A 24,163-nucleotide genomic window follows, 5' to 3' on the forward strand; every position below is an offset into this window, starting at 1 on the left:
GGAATGGGCTGGCCTTTCTTCTTGCCACAGCCCACCTGTGCCTTGGTGTTTCCACAGCAGCCTGATGATCCTCCCTCTGCCCCAAGGGACTTCGGCAAGGGGGACTCAGTATGGGGACTCATATTCGGAAAGAAGTGAGAGCCAGAGGCGGAGAGTAACTTGTAGCAGAGGTACAGGGACTCCTGTCAACAGATGCAGGAGAGCATCATGGATTGTAACAGCCTTCGTTTGGTCAAAATTACCTTTATTTCTCAGTTTTTACTCCACTGGCATGTGGTAACAAAATTGGCACACACAAAAAGGATGCTGATATTGGGTCTAATTAAAATGCCTCCGGCAAAGTGGTAGGAAGATGGAAGTAACAAAGATAAGCATATAAGTTGGAGTTTTTAAAAAGTGAGTTCAAATGTTAGTTCTGCCACATCTATGACCAGAGGCAACTTATCCTCTCTAATCCTGTTTTCTCGTGTCATTGTTTGGATTTGCGATCACTCATGTTACCTTGCAACGTCTGAGCTTTTTGTCACTAGCCTGTCCCTTTGTGGCCATGTGAGACCACAGTGGTCCAGGCTAAGGAGAGAAGGCCACAGTGGTTGAGGTGCTTTGAGGGCTCGGACTTGGCTCAGTAAGTTTCACTAGCTTTGCTCAGATTGGGCAGTCTGGGCCCAAAGCCAGATGGCTTGATAGGCTGGGTTCAGCACCTATTCTGGAATGAAGGAGCCAATGAAAGTAGAACTCTCCAATTCTGCTCCTAATTGTTCTACCCAGACTGTTTTAAGCCAGGTTCTGCCCAAATGGGAAAGATCTAAAATCTTCTGTAACCTGTTCTGCCATGTGGGCGTGTGTGTGTTTAAGTCTGTCTTTGTCTTGACAAACCTCTAAGTAATCACAACAGCCTTTCCGTTAGGTGGTGCCTCTAATCCCACCCCAACATGCCTTAGGACCTTCATCTCCCTGATTACCATTCTCATCTCCTTGCCATTCCTTTCCTAAACTAAATATGAATTCTCCCAGGTCTCTGCTTTTTCCTTGTAGTTTAAGGTACTTTCTTTCCAGTGTCCAAAATGCTCAATATGCTTCGAGTAGATGCTGCTGGGACAGGTGAATGATCCCCTCACCTCACCTGCAAGGCTGTGGGTGTGGGAAGGGGAGAGGGTGTGAATGTTGGTAACCCATGGGGCACAGTCCTGTGTTCACTCTCTAGAGATGGGTTAAACTGTTTCTATCTTTTAAAAAACCAGATTAAAAAAATTGTATTTCAGTATTAGACTGATACACCTTTAAGAGATTCTCCTAAATTCCTACCTGGTCTCCAGCAGAGAAAGGTACTTGAACAGAATTGCCAGAGTAAGGATGCTGAAGGGCAGCCATGATGATCACAAACGTCTGTGTTTTTCCCTTCCTATTTCTGGTTGGAACTATGAAGTCATTACACTTAACCCACTGCTCCTGCTCAAAAGTAATGCTGTAACATAATTTAGGTTATGGAAAATCTCGTACAGCCCTTATATTCTTTATGACTGAACCCTGCGTTTTCGTCATGACTGGTAATTCACCCTCTCCCAGCTTGGTCACTTTGTGCTAACTGCTACTTTATTAAATTTGGAATTACAGGTCGGGGAGCAAAGGGAAACCACTGGAGGAGAAGACTAAGCGCCCCGTCTGCCCACCTGCTTATGGAGCAAGAAGTAGACTCCCCATCCTAGGAGTGTTCTCTCCCTTGGGTGGTGGTCATTCGCTCCCTTGGGTGGTGGTCAAAAGAGGTGAATCAAAAGCTGGAAGGACTTTTAATGGCCAGCGACTCTCTGCTGGCTGTTTTGTTAAGCCCTGGGACCTTATGCTCCTTTGGTACCCTGGATGGAATGTGGGACCAAATCCTGTAGTGCCAGCATCCTTCAGGGCCAGATGCCTCTAACACCACAGCCCTGGCCTTTGCCCTCTCTGCTTCTAAAAGCGGAAAAATTGCTTCTCCAGGAGCCTGAGGCAGACATGGGTCACACCTAGCCCTAGAGTGAGCCAAGCTGCCAGGCCTCAGGTGCTAATGCTTCCTTTCTAAATCTTGCCCAGAAGGTTCAGCTGCTCTGTCCTCCTCCAGCCTGCGAACCTCTGAGGTTTGCAAGCAAGAGTGGAGAAGGCACTGAGAAGTGGACCAGTGGGATGAGCTCCTCCCTTTCCTGGATGGAATTTTTTTTTTTTTTGGCCACACCACGCGGCATGTGGGGTCTTCGTTCCCCAACCAGGGATTGAACCCACGCCCCCTGCATTGCAAGCACAGAGTTTTAACCACTGGACCGCCAGGGAAGTCCCCTGGGTGGAATTTTAGTGCTAAATCTCTTCCTGATTTCTGGGCTCAGTAGGCCCTCCCTATTCTAACACCCTCCTGACTCCCTCTTTGGCCACCAACCACTTGCATCTGCTAAACAAAAAAGGAAACAAAACTTTCACATCCCTGTCCCAACAGCTCCACCCCTCCTTCCAGGGGGCTTGCGCACCCCTCTTTGGGTCTCAGATCTGTGCCTAGAAGATAAAGGGGAGGGATTTGAGTCAGAGCCTTTATCTCCTCAAACCCACCCCCTCTGAGTGTTAGGATTGTAGTGGCATTGTCCCCAAGCCCCCCTCTGCTTTGGCTCCAAGGCTCTTCTTCCAGATGGGACGCTGCTCTTACTGGTGGAGATAGGCATCTAGCCAGAGCTGCCCGGACTCTCTCAGTGAGCTGAGGGGACAAGATGGGAGCAGGCGGTGAGGGAGACAGAGTGGAGAGGAGCCCCAAAGCCATACCCGCCAGAAGTGCAGCAGTGAGGCCCTTCCAGAGGTGAGGTAAGGCCCCCTTGACGTGAGCACTCGCCTCCCCTTTGCTTCTGAGAAAGGGCTTGGGCCATGGCACTGAGAGCAAAGGCCCAAACTGGCCACAAGACTAACAGAGCACCTGGCCTTGGTGACCTCCATTCCAGACGACCTGGGGACACCTTCCTGTGGCTCCCACCCCATACTTCACCACTGACCCCACTGCCCTGCCCTCTTCCGGCCCTCCCAGCCCTCTTCCCAGGCTCAGATACTCACTGGACAATGTCGGCAAAGGCTGAGAACAGGGGCTTGGACTGGTACTCTATGCCATGCTTGGCACACAGGGACTGCACCAGGGGAGCCACTCTGTGGTAACTGTGTCGAGGCATCGTGGGGAAAAGACTTCACGGAGAACAGGGGACAGTCAGTGGCTCCAGCTCCTCTGGCCCCCCATCCCCCTCCTACGTGGACCCTCCCCAGGTCCCTGCTTCCCAGGCCTCCCTACTCACTGGTGCTCAATCTGGAAGTTGAGGTGGCCACTGAACCAGTCATTGAAGGCCGACTTATGGACATTGCATGTTGCCTGGAGCTGGAGGAGAAGGTCGGGGGAGCATGGCTCTGGGTACCAGATGGAAAGGCCAGCCCAGCCTTCTCCAGGCAAAGCTGGCCTGTCCCTGGTCACTCCCTTCTCCACGTGGTGGCAGGAGAGAAGCTTCAAGCTAACGAGGCAAGGTTTGGGAGCGTCTGTTGTTACCACCGCCCACCCCCTACCCTGGGTCTGTGCCCATCCACCCTTCTTATTAGTTGCGCCCAGGTCTTCCAAGTGACTGTCCCTCACCTGGGTGGAGACCCAGTCCACGTTCCTGTCGTAATCAATGTGCATGGGGATGTGGTTCATCTGTGTCACCCACACAAACCAGTTGCTTTCCAGGAACCTGGTGGACATGGCACCCAGACAAAACCAGTACAAGCAGAGCCCAGAGTTCTGACTCTCGCTCAGAAGCTGCTCCAACCCCGCCACCTTCCCCAGCCAACGCCCCCAGACCAGACTGGTTACTCCCACACATCTGCTTCTCTGCGCCGCTCCCTCCTCCCCCATCAAGTACTACCTGACCATGAAGAAGAGGCCCAGGAAGCCTTTCAGTCCCAGCAGTGGCACGTAAGTGAGGAAGATGCGGACGTAGAAGCTGATCATCCAGGCCAAGTCCTGCAGCGAGAGGCAGAGCCCTGTGGCGGCACAAAGCACCTCTCCTCTCACAGCACTTGTTCCTCTGCGTGGAGCAGCCATCCTCCCTGGTCCTCAGACTGGAGTGCTCACGGCAGCCTCTCTCAGCTGCCCGTCCGGCACCATCTAGCTCCGCTCCGTTCCTAGAGGCGCCCCCAGCCCGCCTTGCCTGTTTCCTTCACAGGTGCCAGGTCTCCCTGCCTCCACTTCCTCCCAACCCGTCTCCATCCTTCACCCCTTCACTCACTTCTACGCTGCCAAGTGAGTCTTCCAGGATCGTGGCTCAGTCCGTGCCAGTGCCCTGATCAAATCGCTGATCAGTTTTCTGTACCACCCTCCTCCCCTGACACCCGAGTCCTCCACCACATGTCCAGTGCCCAGATTCGCCCCTTAACTCCCAGCTTCTCTGCTCAAAGTCCATCCCGACTCCCCCGCCTCCGCCTGTCCTCCAAGGCCAGCTAGGTAAGTGACTTCGCGAGGTCTTTTCTGATGCCTCCCATCCAGCCGGATGCAGTCAGGCCCCTTTCAAAATCCCCAAACCTCCTGCCTGTACCTCTTGTCTGGTGTCAACCACATCCTGTTTCATCAGAAGTTTCCTGAGTGAAGGTGCCGTCTCTTTTTCATCTTCCCCCTCCCCAGCCTGGCCCCTGCTTTATGCCGAGCACAGTAACCTCAGGAGATAACTCGCTGAATTAAATAGGGCATCAGGAGTCAGGTTGCCTGCTGAGCCCAAATCATCTCACCTAGAGATAAGGAAGGGTCTATACCTGGTTCTGTCACTTTGCTCTAAATTAGGTCTGGAATAAATCTCAGTGGGACCTCCCCTGGAGAACCCCCTTCCCATCCCTCAGGGTACTGGAGACAAAGGATGTGGGATTTGGGGGCCATGGATACTTACCACCCACTTCTTCCTCTGAATGACAAAATAGAAAATATACCACTGGAAGTAGAGAGGCAGCAAGGCCGGGGGCCCAACTGGGGAGGAAATGGACATGAGGGGGGAGGTGTGAGCAGCACTGAAGGGTCACTAAAGGGCCAGTTGGTGCTGGACAGATGGCCTCCAGCACAGGGCTGCCCCTCTGCCATCTCCTCCTGTTGCCCCTCCAGCCGCCTCGGCAGTCCTCAATCCACTGGAACCGACAGGCGCTGAAGGTGGGCATGAATGCAAGTCTGAAGAAAGCAGAATCTCCCAGTGGATGCTGAGAGGGTGAGGTGGGGGGAATGTGGCATTCTCTTCCACGGAAAAGGATGGCTGGGGAGACAAGCTCCACGCACAGAACTTGCTCTGCTCCCGTGCCTTTAAAAAGGTACTGCTCATCCTCCCGGAGTTGCGCCGCCCGCAGCCCTGCCCCTACCAGGGGCCTTCCTCCTGGCCCTACGCCTGTCCCTGCAATCATCTGCCCTGTGCTCCTGGCTGCTCCACCACGCAGATGAAGGGACAGGAGCAGGAAAGTGTGCGTGTTGAGTGGGGGAAACCTGCTGATCCTTCACAGGCTGAAAGCTCTCTCCCCTGGACTAGGGAGACAAGCTTGTGCCTCCCAACCTGAAGCAGCCTGGAGGTCGGCTGTGGAGAGGGGCGGAGGAGCTTCTCTCAGAACTGGGAGTTGAAGTGGGTCCTGTCCTATGTGCTCGTCGGTTTCCTTCGGTGTCCCTTCTCTGCAGGGCCCTGTTGTCACCTGTGAGCCCGGCATTACAATGCCCACACATGGCTCTTCTATCCTGACGTGCCATGAATTCTAACCTTTTTTCTGGATGTTTCTGCTCCGCCCTTCTATCCCTTCCCCCTTTCTCCACAGGGATGGAGTAACAGGCAGTTAAGATAAATTCCTTTGAACGAAAATGGGATCGATGGACTCATCCCCTCCTTTCCTTTAAAAATTTGAATTTTTAAAAGGGTTTAAAAAATTTTAGGCATTATGGAGATTTTTAAAGCAGGGAATATACACAGCAGTCTTCAGAAAGAGCTTAAGACGACCACAGCAATGTTTTCTCCTCAGCTCCCTCTTCAGGTCCAATCCTCCCATTGCTAGTCTATCTACCTTTGTCCTTCTGGGTGTTAGACTGTGTCCCACTGCGTCACCTTGGCCCTGGCCTGTTTGACAAGATTTAAAGTGAGGTTTCAGGCTTAGTCGGGATGCCCCCCACCATTCAGTTCCCTTGTGGAAGCCAGGGTGGGGCTGGAGGAACTAGTTTGCCCCCAACACGAGTGACCTTTGACCAAACATCAGCCTAACTCTTGACTTTGCCCCTTGAGAAGGTAGACTGCCCCCTTGCAGGGGGCACCCTGTTCCAGGTGGAGAACTTCCTCCAGCCTTCACTTCAAGTACCGTAGTCCCGGGAGGGGCATTTGCTCCTCACATCCTTTCAGCAACCCCTGCCGAGGCAGCACCCCACCCCCTGCCCCCGGTGCTGGACGAGGACACTCACTCAGGAAGAAGTATCTGTGCTGGTGGTTGTATGGCATGTACTTTTTCTTCTGTTTCCCAAGCTGTGAAGGAAAGCAAACACACATCAGCACCCACAGGCCAGTCACCCATTCCCCTCCCCTTGTGACCTTGGCTTCTCCCTGCTCAGGAGCCAAGGCCTCCTGCGGGGGCCGTCAGCTTGCTGGCGCTGTGGAAGGCTCCAACAAGCCCAGCCTTACCTCCAGCTCCTGGCGCGTGAAGCCCGGGCTGCTGGATTTGCCAAGCGCGCCACACCGTGGCCGCAGCTCGGTGGCCCACACCCACACTTGGCATGGGCACAACGGAGCCTAAAGGTCCTCAGTACTCCTCGCGTTCACCCCGAGACGCCCCTGTCAGGTTTCCAGGCCCCTCCACCTCCCCTTCCTTTCTCCATCTGGTGCTTTTTTGACACCAAGGTCTCCACAGACAACAATTTTTACCCTTATAAGGGCCAGGATCCCCTCTACATCCAGCCCCTGACCTTCTCCAAATCTTTTGGTCTCTTCAAATGTCAACATGAGCTTTATAAAATCCCTTGAAAGCTAAGCACAGTTCGGCAAATATTTGTGGAAAGATTACCAAAATCAGCTTGGCAATCTGAAGGTTCTGGCAAGGTTTTCCCCAGCGGCTGGTGGTGATTTTGTAAGCTGAGTGGCTGTAGAGACAGGCTGGGGCTGCCAGGCTAGCCAGTCAGTCCGGGTCCCCTAGCGGGAGCTCTCAAAACCATGACAGCGAAGCTCTGCGCTCGTGTTCAAGTCATGGCTCCTTCTGTTCCTCGTGTCCTGGTTAGTTCTGGTGACCAGATGACCACAGGGCACAGGAGGAACTCTACCCCAGAGCAGAATGCCAGCTCACCCTTCTTTCATGAGTCCATCTACTGTTTTGACAGAACATTTACTGATACCTTATCCTGTGCCAGGCACTTCTGCTAAATGAAGCCTTCTTTCTCCATTAAGTGATTCACGCAACAATTTATTTATTGAGCATCAATGTGCCCGGCACTGTTCTAGGTGTGAGGATACAGAGATAAATAACACAAAATTCCTACCATCATGGAGCTTATCACCTGAGGAGAGGAAGCTGGTGATAAATTTGTAGACAGAGCTCAAGGTAATTACAGATAAAAAACAAGAAAATATGACAAAGTGAGGTAGGCAGCGTTTTGGCTAGGGTAGTCCTATATATATGGCCTCCTGGGGCCCTGACATCAGAACTGAGACCTAAATGGTGAGAAGGAGCCAGCAATGCAGACATTTGGGGGAAGAGCACTTAAAGCAGAGGGAACAGAGGTTTGGGATGTTCAAGGGGCAGAAAGAAGGCCAGTGTGGCTGGGAATATAACAGGGGAGAATAGTTGATAAAGCCAGAAAACTAGGGACGGCCACATCATGTTGAGCCTTAGCCCTGGGAAGGCCACAGTAAGGAGTTTAGATTTAATTCCAGTGGGGATGGGAAGCCCTGGATGGCTTTCAGCAGGTGGCACTATCTGCTTTGCACTTTAAAGGCTCACTCTGGCTAGAGGTGGGGGAATGAACTGTAGAGGGCAGGTAGAGTTGAAGGGAGACCAGTGAGGAGGCTGGAACAATGATCCAGACCTGAGATGGACCAGACCCGGGGATGGGAGGCAGGGGAGAAGGAGAAGTCGATGGATTGGGATATGTTCTGGAGGCAGCAAGCCTTGCGGATGACCTGGAGGTGGGGGTGAAGTTCACCCCATCCCGAGCAACATTAACTGAGGTATGGGGGAAGCCGGAAGAGGAGCATCTTTGTTTGGTGGGGTGCATGGGCAGAACCCTGGCCTCCTTATTTTGGGACTCTTAGGGAAGGGAGCCCTGTCCGCTGGCTGCCTCTTCGAATGGCAATCAAATTAGGATTGTAATGGCCATTACAACCCTGATAACTGCCCCACTGTGTTTCAACTCTTGGAGGCCAGAAAGGTTGTATTTCGGGTAAAGTGTCCCCTGCACTTCCTTGTTGTCCAGGAGAGTTGGGAGGCACTGGGGCGGATGCTACTGGGTCAGCCCAGGGATCAGTGCTCAGTCAAACTGGACCCAGTGAGGCTGAACCAAGCGCCAGGCAGCCTGTAGCCCACGCATTTCCTAACAGCCTAACCTCAGCCTCATAACTAGGCAAAAAAAAAAAAGTTATTTTTTTCCCAGAGCATTCTCTATTTTTAGTGTCTGCAGATAGGAGTTTCCTAAAAACCTTAGTACCAAGAAGCAACAGAAGCAGTGGTGTGAGAAGATTCTCTTCCACTTAAGACTCCCATCTTTTTAAAAAAATCTTCTAGTGACACCAGAGGTGCTACCAGAGCCTCATGCTCTGCCCAGTAAATAATCCACACCCTCTAAGGAGCCACCGGAGCCACGGGAGGTCAAGGCTGGTTTGTCATTTGCACACTGTTAGGCATGGAGCAAACCAAGTTAAGTCCCTATTTAGGAAGTGGGAAAATTAGGACCCTGTGGCCAGCGGAAACACAAGCCTCAAGCTAGGGGCTCCTGGTGCTAGGACAGCCAGTGCTGCCAGAGCCTTCCCCCAGAGGTCTCCTCATGGCCAGAGAGGAGAGGAGAGCCAGGCTATCTTGAACTCATGCCTGGAACTGAAGTGTATTTAACAACAGTTTAATTCCTGGCGTGTTGAAATGTTATAATGTGTCATAAAGTGGGGGAGGGGGACCTGGCAGAACTCCGACTATAGTCTAGAGCCTTGGGACAAAAGGTTTTATTTTATTATTATTTTTTAATGTTTTGGGTCAAAGGGTTTTAAATTAACTTTTTAAAGAATTCCACTGGCCACTCTCAGCCGTCCATCGCTTTACACTCACTAAAGGCTCACCAGATCTCCACCCACCCCCAGGCTTTAGCAGCTGCATTATAATGGTTGCTCACACCCTCAGATGACAACTCAAACCCAGTGCTCGGGCTTCCCTGGTGGCGCAGTGGTTGAGAATCCGCCTGCCAATGCAGGGGACAAGGGTTCGAGCCCTGGTCCAGGAAGATCCCACATGCCGCGGAGCAACTAAGCTCGTGCACCACAACTGCTGAGCCTGCGCTCTAGAGCCCGTGAGCCACAACTATCGAGCCTGCGTGCCACAACTACTGAAGCCTGCGCACCTAGAGCCCCTGCTCCACACAAGAGAAGCCACCGCAATGAGAAGCCCGCTCACCGCAACGAAGAGTAGCCCCCGCTCGCGGCAACTAGAGAAAGCCCGTGTGCAGCAATGAAAACCCAACGCAGCCAAAAATAAAATTTAAAAAAAAAACAAAAAACCCAGTGCTGACCACCCTGAAAGTCAGGCTAGGATCAAGCGGGTGGGAAGAATTACTCAGTGAATGAATATTCTAGATAATGGGCATCAGAGAAGAGTAAGCCAGTGTAGCCGTCGTGTAAGAGAAAGGATTACAAAGTGCAGGGGGCTGACTGCCTGGGGTGGGAGTGTCTAAAAAGCACCTGCAAGAAGGGCCATCCATCACCTTCGAGGCCGACAGGGTTTACACAGCAATCTGGTCATCCTTTGGGTCCTTAGCAGCGTGGGGTACCTTTCTGCAACAGCTATTTGCTGACTTGAACTCATGAGGGAGGACAGGTGAGTGTCCTGGGCAGCCTGCTTACTGCCTGTGGCGTCCCACAACTTCCAAACAGCCAGCCAGCCCGGCCCCAATGTCTGGCCCACACTGACAGCACTGTGAGCACTTCCCCGCAAGCCCTGTGTGCTGCCTGGTTCCCATTCTCCGAGACCTTCACCGATACCTCTGCTCACCTCCACCGAGAGGATCTTCCCCAAGGCAAAGAAGAAGGGGTGCATGTTGATGTCCGGGTCTTTGCGGAAGCAGTTGGGCTTGGCATGGTGCTGGAAGTGCAGGTGGTTCCACCAACTGGCAGGGGCCCCCTACAGAAAAGCGGGGCGTGAGTAGGAAAGCCTGGTGCCCCCCCTCCCCCAGGCAGCCCACCGCTGACTGGAGTTTCAGAGAGCCCCTCCCCGTCCCATTGACCTTCAGGTGGCCAATCACGAAATGATGTAGCAGGTGGTTCCATGTAGAGGTGCTGAAGACGGACAGGTGTCCAAAGTCATGCTGCAGCCAGCCAGCCTGGGCCTGGGTGAGAAAGGCTAGCGCTGAGTGCAGCCCACCAGCCCCACATCTGTCTCAACTAACTCGGCCTCTCCCTCTTCCTTCATCTACCTAGGCCTGTGCTGGCCTAACTGAGCACATCAGGAAAGGAGTCAGGAAGCCTGGGTCCTGCTTCTGGCTCCGCCGCTGACTCACACGAGAGCTAGGGCAAATCACTACCCCTTCCCTGTTCTTCAGTGTCCCCAGCTCTGGAGTTCTGTGACTTCCGATGGACTGAACATCCAAACTACGGAACAGGACAGAGTGACAAACTCAGGCAAGTAGAAGGCTTAACTAATGGGTTCTGACAGCCAAGTATTAGGGCCCCAGCTGAGAAACCAGAATCTTGGTTCCTGGCACAGCTGGACTGTGACAGAACCTGAACATGAAGTTTCAGAGGAGAAACGCCACGGGAAGACGGGAGCCCTGGGAAAAGCGGCTGGAGAGGCAGTGGGAGAAATGAAGGTGCACACGTGGTGAAGACGAGCAGGTGAAAGCCACACACAACGGAATGTGTGCTCTTTCTGCACCAACTCTCCCGCATGTCCTCAGCTCTGCCCTGGTCACAGGGCTCCTCGGCCTCCTGAGGGGTACAAAGAACTTTCCCCGTGGAAGCTGAGCTGGCTGTGTTCTTGACAAGCCCAGGGCTCTCACCTGAACTGTGCTGAGCAGCACTGCACAGAGGAGGAGGGGCAGGAAGGACGTCCCACAGAGCCAAAGAGTGAGCCAGGCAGCGGCATCCAGCAGCAGGATGTGCAGCAGGTGCAGCAGGAAGAAGACAGGGTTCGCCTTCATGAGCCCCATCCGCTCCACCGTGGCCTGCAGCTCCCGGAACTCCTCAGTCAGCTCTTTCTGTAGAAGAGTGGAGATGGAAAGGGTGTTATTCTCCCCAGATGCAACCCAGCACTGGAGCCAAGGACCCTCTTAAGCTCAAGGCCCTCCCACCAAGTTAGCTGAGGGAAGCCCACGGTCCTAGGTAAAGATACCACAATGCTGAGGAAGGATGACAGGAGGTGCTATGGGATCAAGTCTAAGAGCATGTGGTCTTTGGAGTTAAACAGAATTCATTCAAGCCACCGCTCTGCCACTTAGTAATGGCGTGATCCTTGGCCGAGTTGCTTAACCTCTCTGAGACTCAGTTTCCTCATCTGTAACTGTGTGTGGCTGATATGATGTTATGCTTGGCACAGAAGAAGTGCTCGGTCGATAGGTCTCATGTTGAGGATGGGGATGGTGGTGGTGGCCTTGTGAGAACCACAGGTTCCAAAGCCCTGCAACCCAGTGACTATGCAGGAGAAGCAAGGATCTCGAGATTCCCAAGAACTACTGATTGTGGTCACCTGTGATCATATCTAGGCCTTCCTTCTACCCTCTGCCCCTCAACAACCGCAGGATCTCCAAACAGCAAACGGGGTCTCACATTCTTAGTGGGCTCAAAGCTGGGCTGCTCCGGAGACAGTTCTCCAATCAGCAGAGAGTTCATATACTTCCTCACAAGGCCCTTGTTGATGTGGAATGCCACAAAGGGATCCTGCAAGTTTGGGGAGAAGGCAGAACAGTGAGCAAGTCAGCCCGGCCCCCCAAGACTTGTGGAGGGCTCACACCAAAGACCATCCTCCTGATCCAGCAAGGAGGCTGTACCCAAGTTCAAAGAGACCCCACCCCCTCCAGGCAGCTGCCCTTTGAGAGTGCTCAGACCTGTCCCTGGTGTCCACAGCTCAGGATCACCCAGCAACTGTGTTCTAGCAAGAAGGGTAGGTACCACACCAAGGAATAGGAAGCACGCGTAGGGCGACCACAGAAAGACCTGCCTGGGCTGGCCTTTCCTCTAGGTGTCTCATGAAATGTGCTGAGGAAGACTCCCTGTGTCCAACTGGAGGACTTTTGCATTTCTCCCCCTTCCCTCCGCTGCTGTTCTGGTTGGGGGTTCCATATTTCCCTTCCCACTCTGAACACCCCCTGCCCTAGGGCACTAATTTTGGTTACGCAAGGTGGGGTCCTCAGTGACTAGATTAACGAGATTAATGTCCTGAAGGTCAGACAGCCCCAGGCCCAAAGCCACAAGCTTGGAGGCGGAGGGAGCTGGGGCGGAGCCGGCGGCCGGTGGCACCACACATCCGGACCAATCGCGGTCTCCGCTGCGGCCGGCCCCGGCCCTAAATCACACTGCAAGAAGCCTGCTCCGTCTACGCATGCGCCAGTCCACACCTTCGCCTTCGGCCACTGCCTGAGCTCCCCAGTGGTTACTCCGGAGACGAGCACAGGCTCAGGCCTGGACTCCTAGGCCAGCCGCGTCGGAGGGAGGGGCGGGTCCTTACCGCGTTAGGCTGCACCGCCACATCACGGGAACCCTAGTGGCCCGAGGCGCGCTCCGAGATGGCAGGGAGAAAGCTGGGGACAGTGGAAGGGGTCACGCCGCTTGGCGAAGGATGGGGGAAGGATATAGGGGGAGGGGACACGGCAAAGTGAACGCTCCAACCTTTGGGTCCCAAGGAGTGGTCCCCCAGCTCTCAAACCCAGAAGGGAAGTGCTAGGTGCTTTAGTTCCGAGAGCAGGTTGTCTAGAGAGGGAAGCAACAGAATCGGGGCTGGGACGCGCGCTGGCCCGCAGTGAGGCCTGAGGCAGCAGGGATGCGACCCAGCACCGGGCCTACAGCCCAGGACTGCAAACCGCTGCTGGCCTGAGGCTGCGTGACCTTCCCACAGGATTCCAGGACTGTTCCAGGGCCCTCGCTAAGTGTATGCTGATGCAGCCCCCCCCCGCACCCCCACCTTCAGCACGCTGCTCCCACTCTTTTTTGTGCACGAGCAGGCGCTAGCCCTCTCTGGCCGGTGCTGCCCCTTCTCCACCCTCCGGTCTTCACCCTGTGCAGGGGTTCCTAAGGCAGCGGGCACTAGGTGGCTTCCCCCCTCAGGAAAATCCCCGAGTGTGGTTCCCTCGTTCTCTGCCCTGCTCACGCTCGCCAGTCTAGTCCGGCAGGCTCGGTCCAGACGCGTCTGCGCTTCCATCCCAGCCACCCAGACAGGTCAAGACTTGATCCCTCTCCCTGCCACTGACCCCTCCTCCCTCGGTCTCAGCAGTGCCGCCGTCCGGGGGTTCCACATCCCCGCTGTCCTCCCGCCTACCCCTGCTCCGGGGACTGCCCACGCCTGGGGACCGCAGACTCCTGGCAGCAGACGGAGCGCACGGACCGATGGCGCGGCCCTTTGTTTGTGCGTGCACATTGCCGGCCTCCCTCCCTCCCTACTCCCCAGACTCCACTTTTCGCAGCCTCTCTCCTGCCCTTGCATCCTGTTTGCGCAGCACACCCAATCACCTGGCAACCGGTACGCTCCTGCGCCTCCCGGCTTCTCCCCGAATTAGAGTGTTCGGCCCTGAGTGCCAAATCTCTTGTCTCGCGCGCTGAGCCCCAGGCTCCGACCGCCCGGCCCCGCCTCCTCCCGTTCCCTGGTCTGGCAGCGCTCACCGTGGCGTCCTGCCCCGCGTAGTGGCTGATGACCCGGGAGCCCCCGGGGTGCTGGCGGGTGAACTCGCTGATGTTGTACACCTTCCGGTCAATCACGAGCCACCGCTCTTTGTCGCGTCCCGAGCGCTGCGCCACCTCGTCCCAGGTGAAGTAGCGCGGGGTAGGCCCCTGGGCCGGGGTCTCGGGGGCCATCGGGGCCGGGCGATGCCGCGCACCGACTGGGCAAGGGAGGTCAGGCGCGCGCACGGGACCCGCGGGGTAGCGCGCACCGGCCTCGGTGCTCTGGGAGCCGGTTCGCTGGCGCCCGCCTAGAGCTCGCCGCCCGCGCGTCGGGTTTTCAGCAACCGAGGTGGTCGGCGCCGAGCCCCGCTGCGCGCGCTTCTATTGGTCGAGCCGCGTGGCGCGGGGACCGAGTCCCCGCCTTCCCGCCGGCCCCGCGCGGGCGGGCGCTGCAGGAGGGTCGTGGCAGGCCTGCTGAGCGCGGGGACGCGCGCCCCCTCGCGGGCTCTTTGCGGGGGTCGCCGCTGGACCCCACTCTCCGACTCACGCCTGTAGCTCACAGGGGGCGCCGCGGGCAAGATAACGGTTCCTGTGGAGGCTCCTGGGTGCGGGGCCCGGCTCGCGGGGCGGCGGCACCGGGTGCGCGGGCGCCCTGGGCTACTAGGGTAGGGTGGGCTCGGCCGAGCCGGGTGAGTGGGTGCATGGAGGGCCGGCCTCGCGGCCTGGGAGGCCTGCCGGGCCCGCGGGGTTGGAGATTGAGGGGTTTGGTGAGGGGGTGTGGAGAGGGGTTGTCCCACGGGCTTCGTCTTTGGGGTGGGGGCGTCCTCGCCAGTCTCCCGACGCTGACCCTCCAGAGATCCACCTGATGAACTCCCGCCTCCTCGCCACGCCGCTCCACCGGTTGTGCGGCTGGAAGTTAAGAGCCTGAGAACGCTGGGCAATTATCTTAAAACAGCGTAATTACGGTTTATCGGTGCTGGGGTGTGGGAGTGGTTAACGCTTTACTTTGATCAGTATAACATTAAAAATGCCCCACAATTTTCGTAACTCTGTGTGCCTTTTTTGTTTGTTTGCTTTTATTTTTATTTTTTTTCAATTAACTGGGATCCTTAAATAAAAGGAAGTGGCCTAGCATCTCTGGACCTCTGGGAGGCCCTGTGTGAAGAGCCTGGGTCTTCCAGCTGAGGCATCAATGCTCCATCCTGGAGGAACCTGGGAGCCGTAGGAGGCCTTTAAGTAGAGAGATTAGGGGTTCAGAGCTCTGAGCTTTAGGAAGGGGTGAACACAGAGGCTGGGGCCGGGGGTGGGGGGTAGTCAAGAAGCTGTTAGAGTTATGAAGAGATTCAGTTCACGTACTAAATTTTATTTATTCAAAAAACACTTTATAAAGCACTACGTGCCAGGCACTGTTTTTAGTGCTTTGCAAACATTAACTCATTTAATTCTCACAAGAACTCTTTGAGGTAGGAACCTCACTTACAGATGGAGAAATTGAGCCACTGAGAGGTTAAGTATTTTATCACACAGTGAGTGGCAGGACTGAGCTTCGAACCAGCCTGTAGCTCTGCTGTCTCTCCTCTGATTATACTAATGGGATTCTGCAGCCAGGGGAAAGGAAGCCAAGCTTTATTCCATGCACTTGAACTAGGGTCTTTGCCCCTAGGAGTCAGGAGACTAGGAGAAATACAGCTAGATTTCTGGTAGAAAAGGACCTTCATCCATTCAACCCAAATCCCTCATTTCTTGAGATATGAAAATTGAGGTTCAGAATGCAGAAGGGACTTCCCAAGTTCCCAAGGGGAAGCTCCAGTTAAGATGCCAGGCAACTGCACCTTGCTCAGGAATGATGGTCCATGCAGCTGCCCCTCTGCACAGCCAATTTTCCACTTAAATAAAGACTTTGCTGAACAACTTCACGGTGTGTAACACAGGAGGTGGGGGGCAAGGGGCTCGTGAAGGATGAACTCATGGGATTTCCTTAATGCAGTTGTCTTCTTCTTGTTGTATAGAGGATAGACACCTTACAGACCAGTATATTAAACCTACTATTTAACAGATAAGGTGACTGAGATCCAAAGCGTGGGAGCCACACATTTAAAAATAGGACATCTGGGGCTGCAATTTACCCTAGGACTCATTTATACCTTTTAGTTCCTCTCTGCAGGAGCTCCTAAACAGTGGGTTCAATGAACGCGTTTGATATAAGTCCTCCCTGGTTCCAGAAAGAGGCGGCAGTGTCAGTGTTGCTGTCCTTGCTTCTCTGGGCACCTCCTTCCTTCCAGGTCCTTAGACCTGCCTCTATAAAATGGGAGAAGGCAGGCCTGAACAGGTAGGCCCCAGACGTTCGGATTTCCCCAGGAAATTGGTCTGCACTGCCCCAGCCATTGATGTCAGCTTTTTGCTGCTCTTCTAATGCAACTTTACAGTACGAAGGATCTCTATTTAAAATAAAGCAGGGCTTCCCTGGTGGCGCAGTGGTTGAGAATCTGCCTGCCAATGCAGGGGACACGGGTTCGAGCCCTGGTCTGGGAAGATCCCACATGCCGCGGAGCAACTAGGCCCGTGCGCCACAACTACTGAGCCTGCGCGCCTGGAGCCTGTGCTCGCAACAAGAGAGGCCGCGATAGTGAGAGGCCCACGCACCGCGATGAAGAGTGGCCCCCGCTTGCCGCAACTAGAGAAAGCCCTCGCACAGAAACGAAGACACAACACAGCCAAAAATAAATATAAAAATAATAAATAAAATAAATAAATAAAAATGCAATAAAAAAATAAATATAAATAAAATAAATAAAATAAAATAAAGCAAAAAGGGGAATTCCCTGACGGTTCAGTGGTTAGAACTCCGTGCTTTCACTGCCTAGGGCCCGGGTTCAATCCCTACTTGGGGAACTAAGATCCCTCAAGCTGAGCGGCGCGGCCAAAAAAAAAAAAAAAAAAAATTGCAGTGCTGAAAAAATTTTAAACATAGATATTAGTTTATATTTATGAGCATTTTCTTAGGATAAGTTCTATGTGTGTAATTAATGCACTAAGTAAGAACATTTTTAGGCTCCTGTTATGTGTTGACACATTGCTTCTCAGCAAAGTCGGTTTACTGAGCATTTACTGTGGGTTGTTTAGTTTCGCCGCAGCTGCTGTCACCAGAACAAGAAAGGAATGCTGATCTGCCGCTCCCTGGCCAATTGCCTCCCCGCCAATACTGTGAGCTCTAAACATTCAGGAATGAAGCACCACCACTTGGGGTCTCTCCAGGGAGTCTCTCAATCCCCCCACATTCTATCCAAATAATTGTACTATCAACCTACAAGCAAGTTCTATTCTAAATGCATTTCAAGAGTTAGAGAAGGCTCTATCAAGTTCCAGCAGGATGTAATCACGAAGGGAGGCAACGTGATAGACGAGGAAGAATAAGGATTGGTATTTGAGAGACCTGGGGACGTCCTGCTGCTCCGCCTGCTGCTGTGTAATGTTGGATGCCATGTTAGCCTCTCTGGTCACAGATTCCACATCTAAAGAGGCCAGATTCCTTCCAGCACTAGCAGTTCCTGCCTTTTTTGATGAAAATGTTACTCAAGATCCCATATCTCTGGTTGACATTCACCTAGAGATGATGCTTTTGATGACAACTCCTTTCTTAGATAGACTACCCAATAGTTGCCTGTCATTTAAGGCAACTGAATTTGACAGCCTTATTAAGTTTATGCCTTTTTTTTTTTGGCTGTGTTGGGTCTTCGTTTCTGTGCGAGGGCTTTCTCTAGTTGCGGCAAGCGGGGGCCGCTCTTCATCGCGGTGCGCGGGCCTCTCACTGTCGTGGTCTCTCTTGTTGCGGAGCACAGGCTCCAGACGCGCAGGCTCAGCAGTTGTGGCTCACAGGCCTAGTTGCTCCGCGGCATGTGGCATCTTCCCAGACCAGGGCTCGAACCCGTGTCCCCTGCATTGGCAGGCACATTCCCAACCACTGTGCCACCAGGGAAGCCCAGTTTATGCCATTTTTATTGTTGAAAATTCTTGAATTTTTTTAATAGTTAACAACTTTGGCTGCAAATTAAATTGTTATCTAGTGTACTTAGTTAAAGTAGCTTGGCCTGACCAATATTGTTAGCTAAGATAGTATGTGTACGTTTTTTTTCATACAACTTGTGTTCTTTGATCTTCATTATTTAAACAACAAAAAAAAATTGAGTAAGATAAGTCAGAAATTACAGTCTCCATTTAATCATGAGGAAACTGAGAGGCTGTGAGACCTAACATCAGGCAGTAAGTGATGGGGCAGGAATACTCATGTGGCCTGTGATTGCTTTTGATCTGTGACTTCCCACAAGAAGGAATAGACACTCTTCCCGAAAGCCCAGATCCATGGCTGCATTTGTGACCTAGGCCTAGCCAAGCAGAATGTCTCATTCCTCTGACAACTGTAATTGGCCCAAGGGTCAGAATGTGACCTCAAGCCCAACAGAGCCATTCCTGGCGGGTTAGTGCAGGAAGCAGGGGCTGGGGAAACATTCTTTCTGCTGAGGTTGCTTAGCAGGTGCAGCCATCTTTTTTCATCACATGGAGACGACCTTTCTGCAGTAAGAGAGAAGCAGGCCAACAGGGAAGGAAGAGCGGAGACAAATAGCAAGTGTTGAATTGCTGCTTCCAGAGGCCCTGGTTGCTGAAGCTGTTTAGTTCTGTGACCTATCTGGCTAGTCCTCCAGGCTAGGTGAGCCAGTAAATTTCTTTTTTTCCTTACACTAATTAGAATTCCTTTTTTTGTTATTTGCAGCCAGGAAATGAACCTAGAACCTCTGGCTCTTAGGCCCCAGGGCCCTTTCTTCTAATGTTAATAATAGCAGGGAGTCATCGAGCACTTCCAGTGTGCCAGGCAGTATGCTAAACACGTCACTTATTTACTGGACCAAAACTAAAGTCCCAATCCAGAAAGGCTGAATATGGGACCTTGGAAAAGAGAAACCCCTTCCCCAGGTACCATGGCATCTGACCTATCTTTTTAAGGACTGAGGAGATTAGAGTTTTTGTAAAAGCGCGGCCAAGTGATTCTGAAACCGAGTTCCCCTAAAACCGAGTTCCCTTACCGAGTTTATGATTAATCTCTTTATCCAAAACTTATTCCCTTTCTTGTCCCCTCTGACCTCAGTCCTGTGCTAACTGAATAGTCATCAACCAGAGTCAGATGACTAAAATCACTGTTGTTGATAACATCATTAATGTACTGAAATTGCTATTCTAAATATCATCATTAAACATACAAACTCAATTGTTTCTCTAGGGCAATATGAGCTAACAGATCCCTGAGCCATGGACCACTTGGCCAGAGAATCGTAAACCAGAGACATCCTGATTCCTGAAACTACGTTTAAGAAATGCCATAGAAATTTCACAAGACGATGATTAATCCCAGCCTCTTTGTTCTTCCCCTTTTAAAAAAACCCCTCACTCAAAGTCCAAGTTCGAATACATCTGAGGCTTGTCTCCCATTCCCTTGCTTGGTGCCCTGCAGTAAATCCTTACTTTGCTGCAAATTCCCACTGTCAGAGTTGGGCTTTCTGTGCCACGGGCACCTGAGCCCTTGCTGGGTTTCAATTCTGCCCTGGTAGAGAAGGGCACCTAACTGTGGCGGAAGGGCTCCAGACTGCAGCACACTTTTCTTCTACGATGGAGGAGCTGGTCCTTCCCCTGCCTCCTTCCTGCTTACTGCTCCGTCATTCTTTCTTTCTTTCTTTCTTTGGTTGAGCCAGGTCTTAGTTGCGGCAGGTGGGCTCCTTAGTTGTAGCTCGCGGGCTCCTTAGTTGCGGCTCACGGGCTCCTTAGTTGTGGCATGTGAACTCTTACTTGCGGCACACACGTGGGATCTAGTTTCCTGACCAGGGATCAAACCCGGGCCCGCTGCATTGGGAGCGTGGAGTCTTAACTACTGCACCAGGGAAGTCCCTGCTTCCTTATTTTCATCAGCCATTCTGATTTGATGATGTGCATTGCATTTTTGAGAGAGAGGCCTGATGAAAGTGCAAGATATTTTCATTGCTAAGTCATTTTTTAAAAATTTCTAACCAGTTGCTCTTTTTTAAAAATAATTGAGGTATAATTGACGTATAACATATGTTAGTTTCAGGTATACAACATAATGATTTGAAATTTCTATGTATTGCAAAATGATCACCACAGGAAGTCTAATTAACAGCTAAATCATTATAGATTGCAAAACTCTAAATGTTCACATCATTACATTTAATTACCCTCAGGCTTCACAGTGAAAACACAAAGAGCATTTGCCATTAAATTTATGTGGTTAGTCCAGATCACTCTTTTGAGCTTCTAACTCACGTAGCTCATGCCTTGTGGCCACTTCCATTAGGATGTCTTACCATTGTATCCAGATTAGCATGTCCAAGCCTGAACTTGCCATCTCCCACTTCACCTCTCAAACCTCCCCTTCTGTTGTCTTCCCCATTGTTATAAATGTTCTGTTCACTCAGCGGCACAAGCTAAAGACCGGGGAGTCATTTCTGAAGCTTCACTCTCCAGTGAGCTGCCGTGGTTGATTCATTACCAAGCCCTGCCAGTTATACCTCCAAAAATATCGTAAATGTCCTCCCTTTCCTCATTCTCCAGTGTCTCCACTCTATCCAAGCTATTGTCACTTGCTCAGATTCCTGCCTTATTCTCCTCACTAGCCTTCCTGGCTTTATCCACATTTGACTCCCTCCTATCCAGTCACAGAACAGCTAGAGTGGTCTTTGAGAATTTAAGATCATGTCAGTTTCCTGCTTAAAACCTGTCATTGGTTTCCCATAGCACTGGAAATAAAATTCATATTCCTGTGGGCCCTGCCTACATCTCCAATCTCATCTGGTGGCTCTCTTCCCCTCACCAAGGACACTATGGCCACAGTGGCCTTCCTGTTCCTGAAACATGCTCAATTCATTCTTTTTTAATATTTATTTATTTATTTATTTTTGGCTGCGTTGGGTTTTCGTTGCTGCACACAGGCTTTCTCTAGTTGCGGCGAGCGGGGGCTACTCTTCACTGCGGTGTGCGGGCTTCTCATTGTGTTGGCTTATCTTTGTTGCAGAGCACGGGCTCTAGGCATGCGGGCTTCAGTAGTTGTGGCATGCGGGCTCAGTAGTTGTAGCTCACAGGCTGTAGAGCGCAGGCTCAGTAGTTGTGGCGCACGGGCTTAGTTGCTCCGTGGCATGTGGGATCTTCCCGGACCAGGGCTTGAACCCGTGTCCCCTGCATTGGCAGGTGGATTCTTAACCACTGCGCCACCAGGGAAGTCCCTAAATTCATTCTTGAATTAGAGCTTTTGCATATGGCTGTTCCTTCTGCTTCAAACGTGATCCACTGCTCCTTCCATGACTTGCTCCTTCTCAACCATCTGTTCCCAACTTAAAGTTCATTTCTTTAAATACTCTTTCCATGACGACCGCTCTTTCTACAGAAGATTCTCCCTACTGCTGCTTACTCACGATTTTAACATCCTCTTTGTTTTCTTCTCACGGGAATTGTAATTATTTTATTCTTTCTTTGCTAATTTTCTGTCTCCCTGACTGAACTATAAGCGTCATAAGGACGAGACTTGTCTTGTTCACTGTTGTATGCCTAATATGTACTCAGTACAATTAGTTGGATGAATGGATAAAATCAATAAGAAAAAAAAAACCCAAATGAGGTGATACTAACAGGAGGTCATAGGAGAAAATGTATAGAGAGCCAATAAACACAAGAGGATGCCCAGAATTTGTCCTATAATTTAAAAGGAGGGAGACTGCAATTTTCATATATCAGATTGCCAAAATTTAGAGGTTTGGCCATATCTCTTAACCTTGATGAGAGTTTGGAAAAACAGGTTGTGGTATGGTAAATCAGTTCAGTGTCTTTTTTAGAAAGCATTTGGCAATATCTATCAAATTATAAAAGGCATATATTCATAGACCCAAGAATTCCAGAGATAGACTTGCATAAGAATGCAAATAAATATCTTCCAGAGTGTTTATTGTAGCTTTTTTTTTTTTTTTTTTTTTTTTTGGCTGTGCTGTGTGGCATGTGGGATCTTAGTTTCCCAACCAGGGATCGAACCTGTGCCCCCTGCAGTGGAAGCACAGAGTCTTAACCACTGGACTACCAGGGAATTCCTGATTGTAGCATTTTTTGTAATAGGAAGAATATGGAATAATAACAGCTAACATTTTTGAGTACTCACTGTGTTCCAGGACAGTATCTCATATACTTCACAGAGCAACTCTATGAAGTGGTTTTTATTATTATATTCCATTTTGCAAGTGGGGTAATTAGCTGGCAACTTCCCCAAGGAACCACAGCAAGTAAGTAACAGAGCTGAGAATTTAACCCAGAGCTGCACACTTGATCATTATGCTGTACTATCATTTAGAACCAGCTAAATATCTGTTTAAGTAGGGAACAAGTTATATAAATATGGTATTTGAAGTTCCACACTGTGTGTCCCTCCCACCATAAACAATTATAAAACTGAAAAAAATACATGAAGTGACTGTTTTTGGCCATTGCACAATCAGCAGTGTGATCCCCAAGTAAAAAAGAGGCATACAAAGTGAACCCCACTATATCGCTGGCTTTCTGCCTGATGGCACTTTCTGGTGCTGTAATGAGGCGAAATTCAAGCAGAAAACAGCAGAGGTTAATTTAACATTTAAAAAAAAATTTTTTTTTAATTATTTATTTTTGGCTTCATTGGGTCTTCATTGCTGCACGTGGCTTTCTCTAGTTGCGGTGAGCGGGGGCTACTCTTCGTTGCAGTGTGTGGGCTTCTCGTTGCGGTGGCTTCTCTTGTTGTGGAGCATGGGCTCTAGGCGTGCGGGCTTCAGTAGTTGTGGCTCGCGGGCTCTAGAGCACAGGCTCAGTAGTTGTGGCACACGGGCTTAGGTGCTCCGTGGCATGTGGGATCTTCCTGGACCAGGGCTTGAACCCGGGTCCCCTGCATTGGCAGGCGGATTCTTAACCACTGCGCCACCAGGGAAGTCCCTAATTTAACATTTGATGCTGTTGAGGCAGCTGGGAATTGTAGGTCGGAGTATTAGACAAAAGGGTGTACAGAAAAGGAGCTCCAGAAATTTGCATATGGATCTTCTTAAGTCTTTAGCCAAACACTAAAGACGTAAGTATGTTTAGGGTGAGACCTCACAGGCCTGGCAGAGAACAGCTACTGGGTCTCACAGCACTGGGAAACATAGGAGTTCCTATTAGGCGGAATCAAGAGACATCATTAAATACTCTGAGCATTCAATTGAGACCCCAGAAAGGCCATGCATTAGGAGTAGGGCTACTCTAGCCCTGGACTAGGTATCACTATAGACCTTTCCAATAAAGCTTACAAATAAACCATAAAAAGAACAACCTATCTGCCAGTAAATTAACTTTGCCAGAACAAGACAAAACATCCTTTAAAGGAAAGCAACAAAATCCTGACACTCAAAAAATTTAGCATTCACAATGTCCAATGTAAAACGTAGAATTGCTAGACATGAAAAAAAAAAATCAGGAAAATGTGACCCATAACCAGAGTGAAAAAAAAAAAAAAGCAATAGAAATTTACCCATAGATGACAAATGTTGAAAGAGCAGACAGGTAACTTTAAACAGCTATTCTAAATATACTTAAGGATTTAAAGGAAAAGATTAACATACTGGGTAAGAGATGGAAAAGCTCACTAAAGAAATAGAAACAGTAAAAAAAAAGAAATGGGGCTTCCCTGGTGGCGCAGTGGTTGAGAATCCGCCTGCCAATGCAGGGGACACGGGTTCGAGCCCTGGTCTGGGAAGATCCCACATGCCGCGGAGCGGCTGGGCCCGTGAGCCACAATTGCTGAGCCTGCGCGTCTGGAGCCTGTGCTCTGCGACAAGAGAGGCCGCAATAGCGAGAGGCCCGCGCACCGCGATGAAGAGTGGCCCCCGCTTGCCACAACTGGAGAAAGCCCTCGCACAGAAACGAAGACCCAACACAGCCATAAATAAAAAAAAAAAAACAAAAAAAACAAAAAAAAAAAACCCCAGTGAATTGGCTGCAAACACTTTATAAAAAAAAAAAAAAAAGAAATGGAAATTCTATTTTTTTTAAATTGAAGTATAGTTGATTTACAATGTTGTGTTAGTTTC

The 24,163-nt window shown here is 51.1% G+C and overlaps 1 protein-coding gene across 5 annotated transcripts; it reads right to left on the reverse strand.

The window, feature by feature from the left end:
• Window positions 1–227: 227 nt before the first annotated feature.
• Window positions 228–14,474, reverse strand: FADS1 (fatty acid desaturase 1). 5 transcript variants are annotated; one of them, XM_059931746.1, is made up of 12 exons: window positions 14,028–14,473; window positions 11,982–12,092; window positions 11,216–11,413; window positions 10,445–10,546; window positions 10,213–10,341; window positions 6,437–6,497; window positions 4,908–4,984; window positions 3,894–3,991; window positions 3,623–3,719; window positions 3,294–3,373; window positions 3,061–3,186; window positions 228–2,713 (listed from the first exon to the last, which is right to left on the reverse strand). In XM_059931746.1, the coding sequence occupies exons 1-12, from the start codon at window positions 14,217–14,219 to the stop codon at window positions 2,662–2,664; spliced, it is 1,323 nt and encodes a 440-aa protein (XP_059787729.1). In that variant the 5' UTR covers window positions 14,220–14,473; the 3' UTR covers window positions 228–2,661. The 5 variants fall into 5 exon arrangements, with proteins under 5 accessions (XP_059787729.1, XP_059787732.1, XP_059787733.1 ...); XM_059931749.1 differs by lacking the exon at window positions 14,028–14,473 and adding an exon at window positions 13,878–13,968; XM_059931750.1 differs by lacking the exon at window positions 14,028–14,473 and adding an exon at window positions 13,687–13,708.
• Window positions 14,475–24,163: the final 9,689 nt, after the last annotated feature.

Source organism: Balaenoptera ricei, chromosome 8 (assembly GCF_028023285.1).
Source record: "Balaenoptera ricei isolate mBalRic1 chromosome 8, mBalRic1.hap2, whole genome shotgun sequence".
NCBI lineage: Eukaryota > Metazoa > Chordata > Mammalia > Artiodactyla > Balaenopteridae > Balaenoptera > Balaenoptera ricei.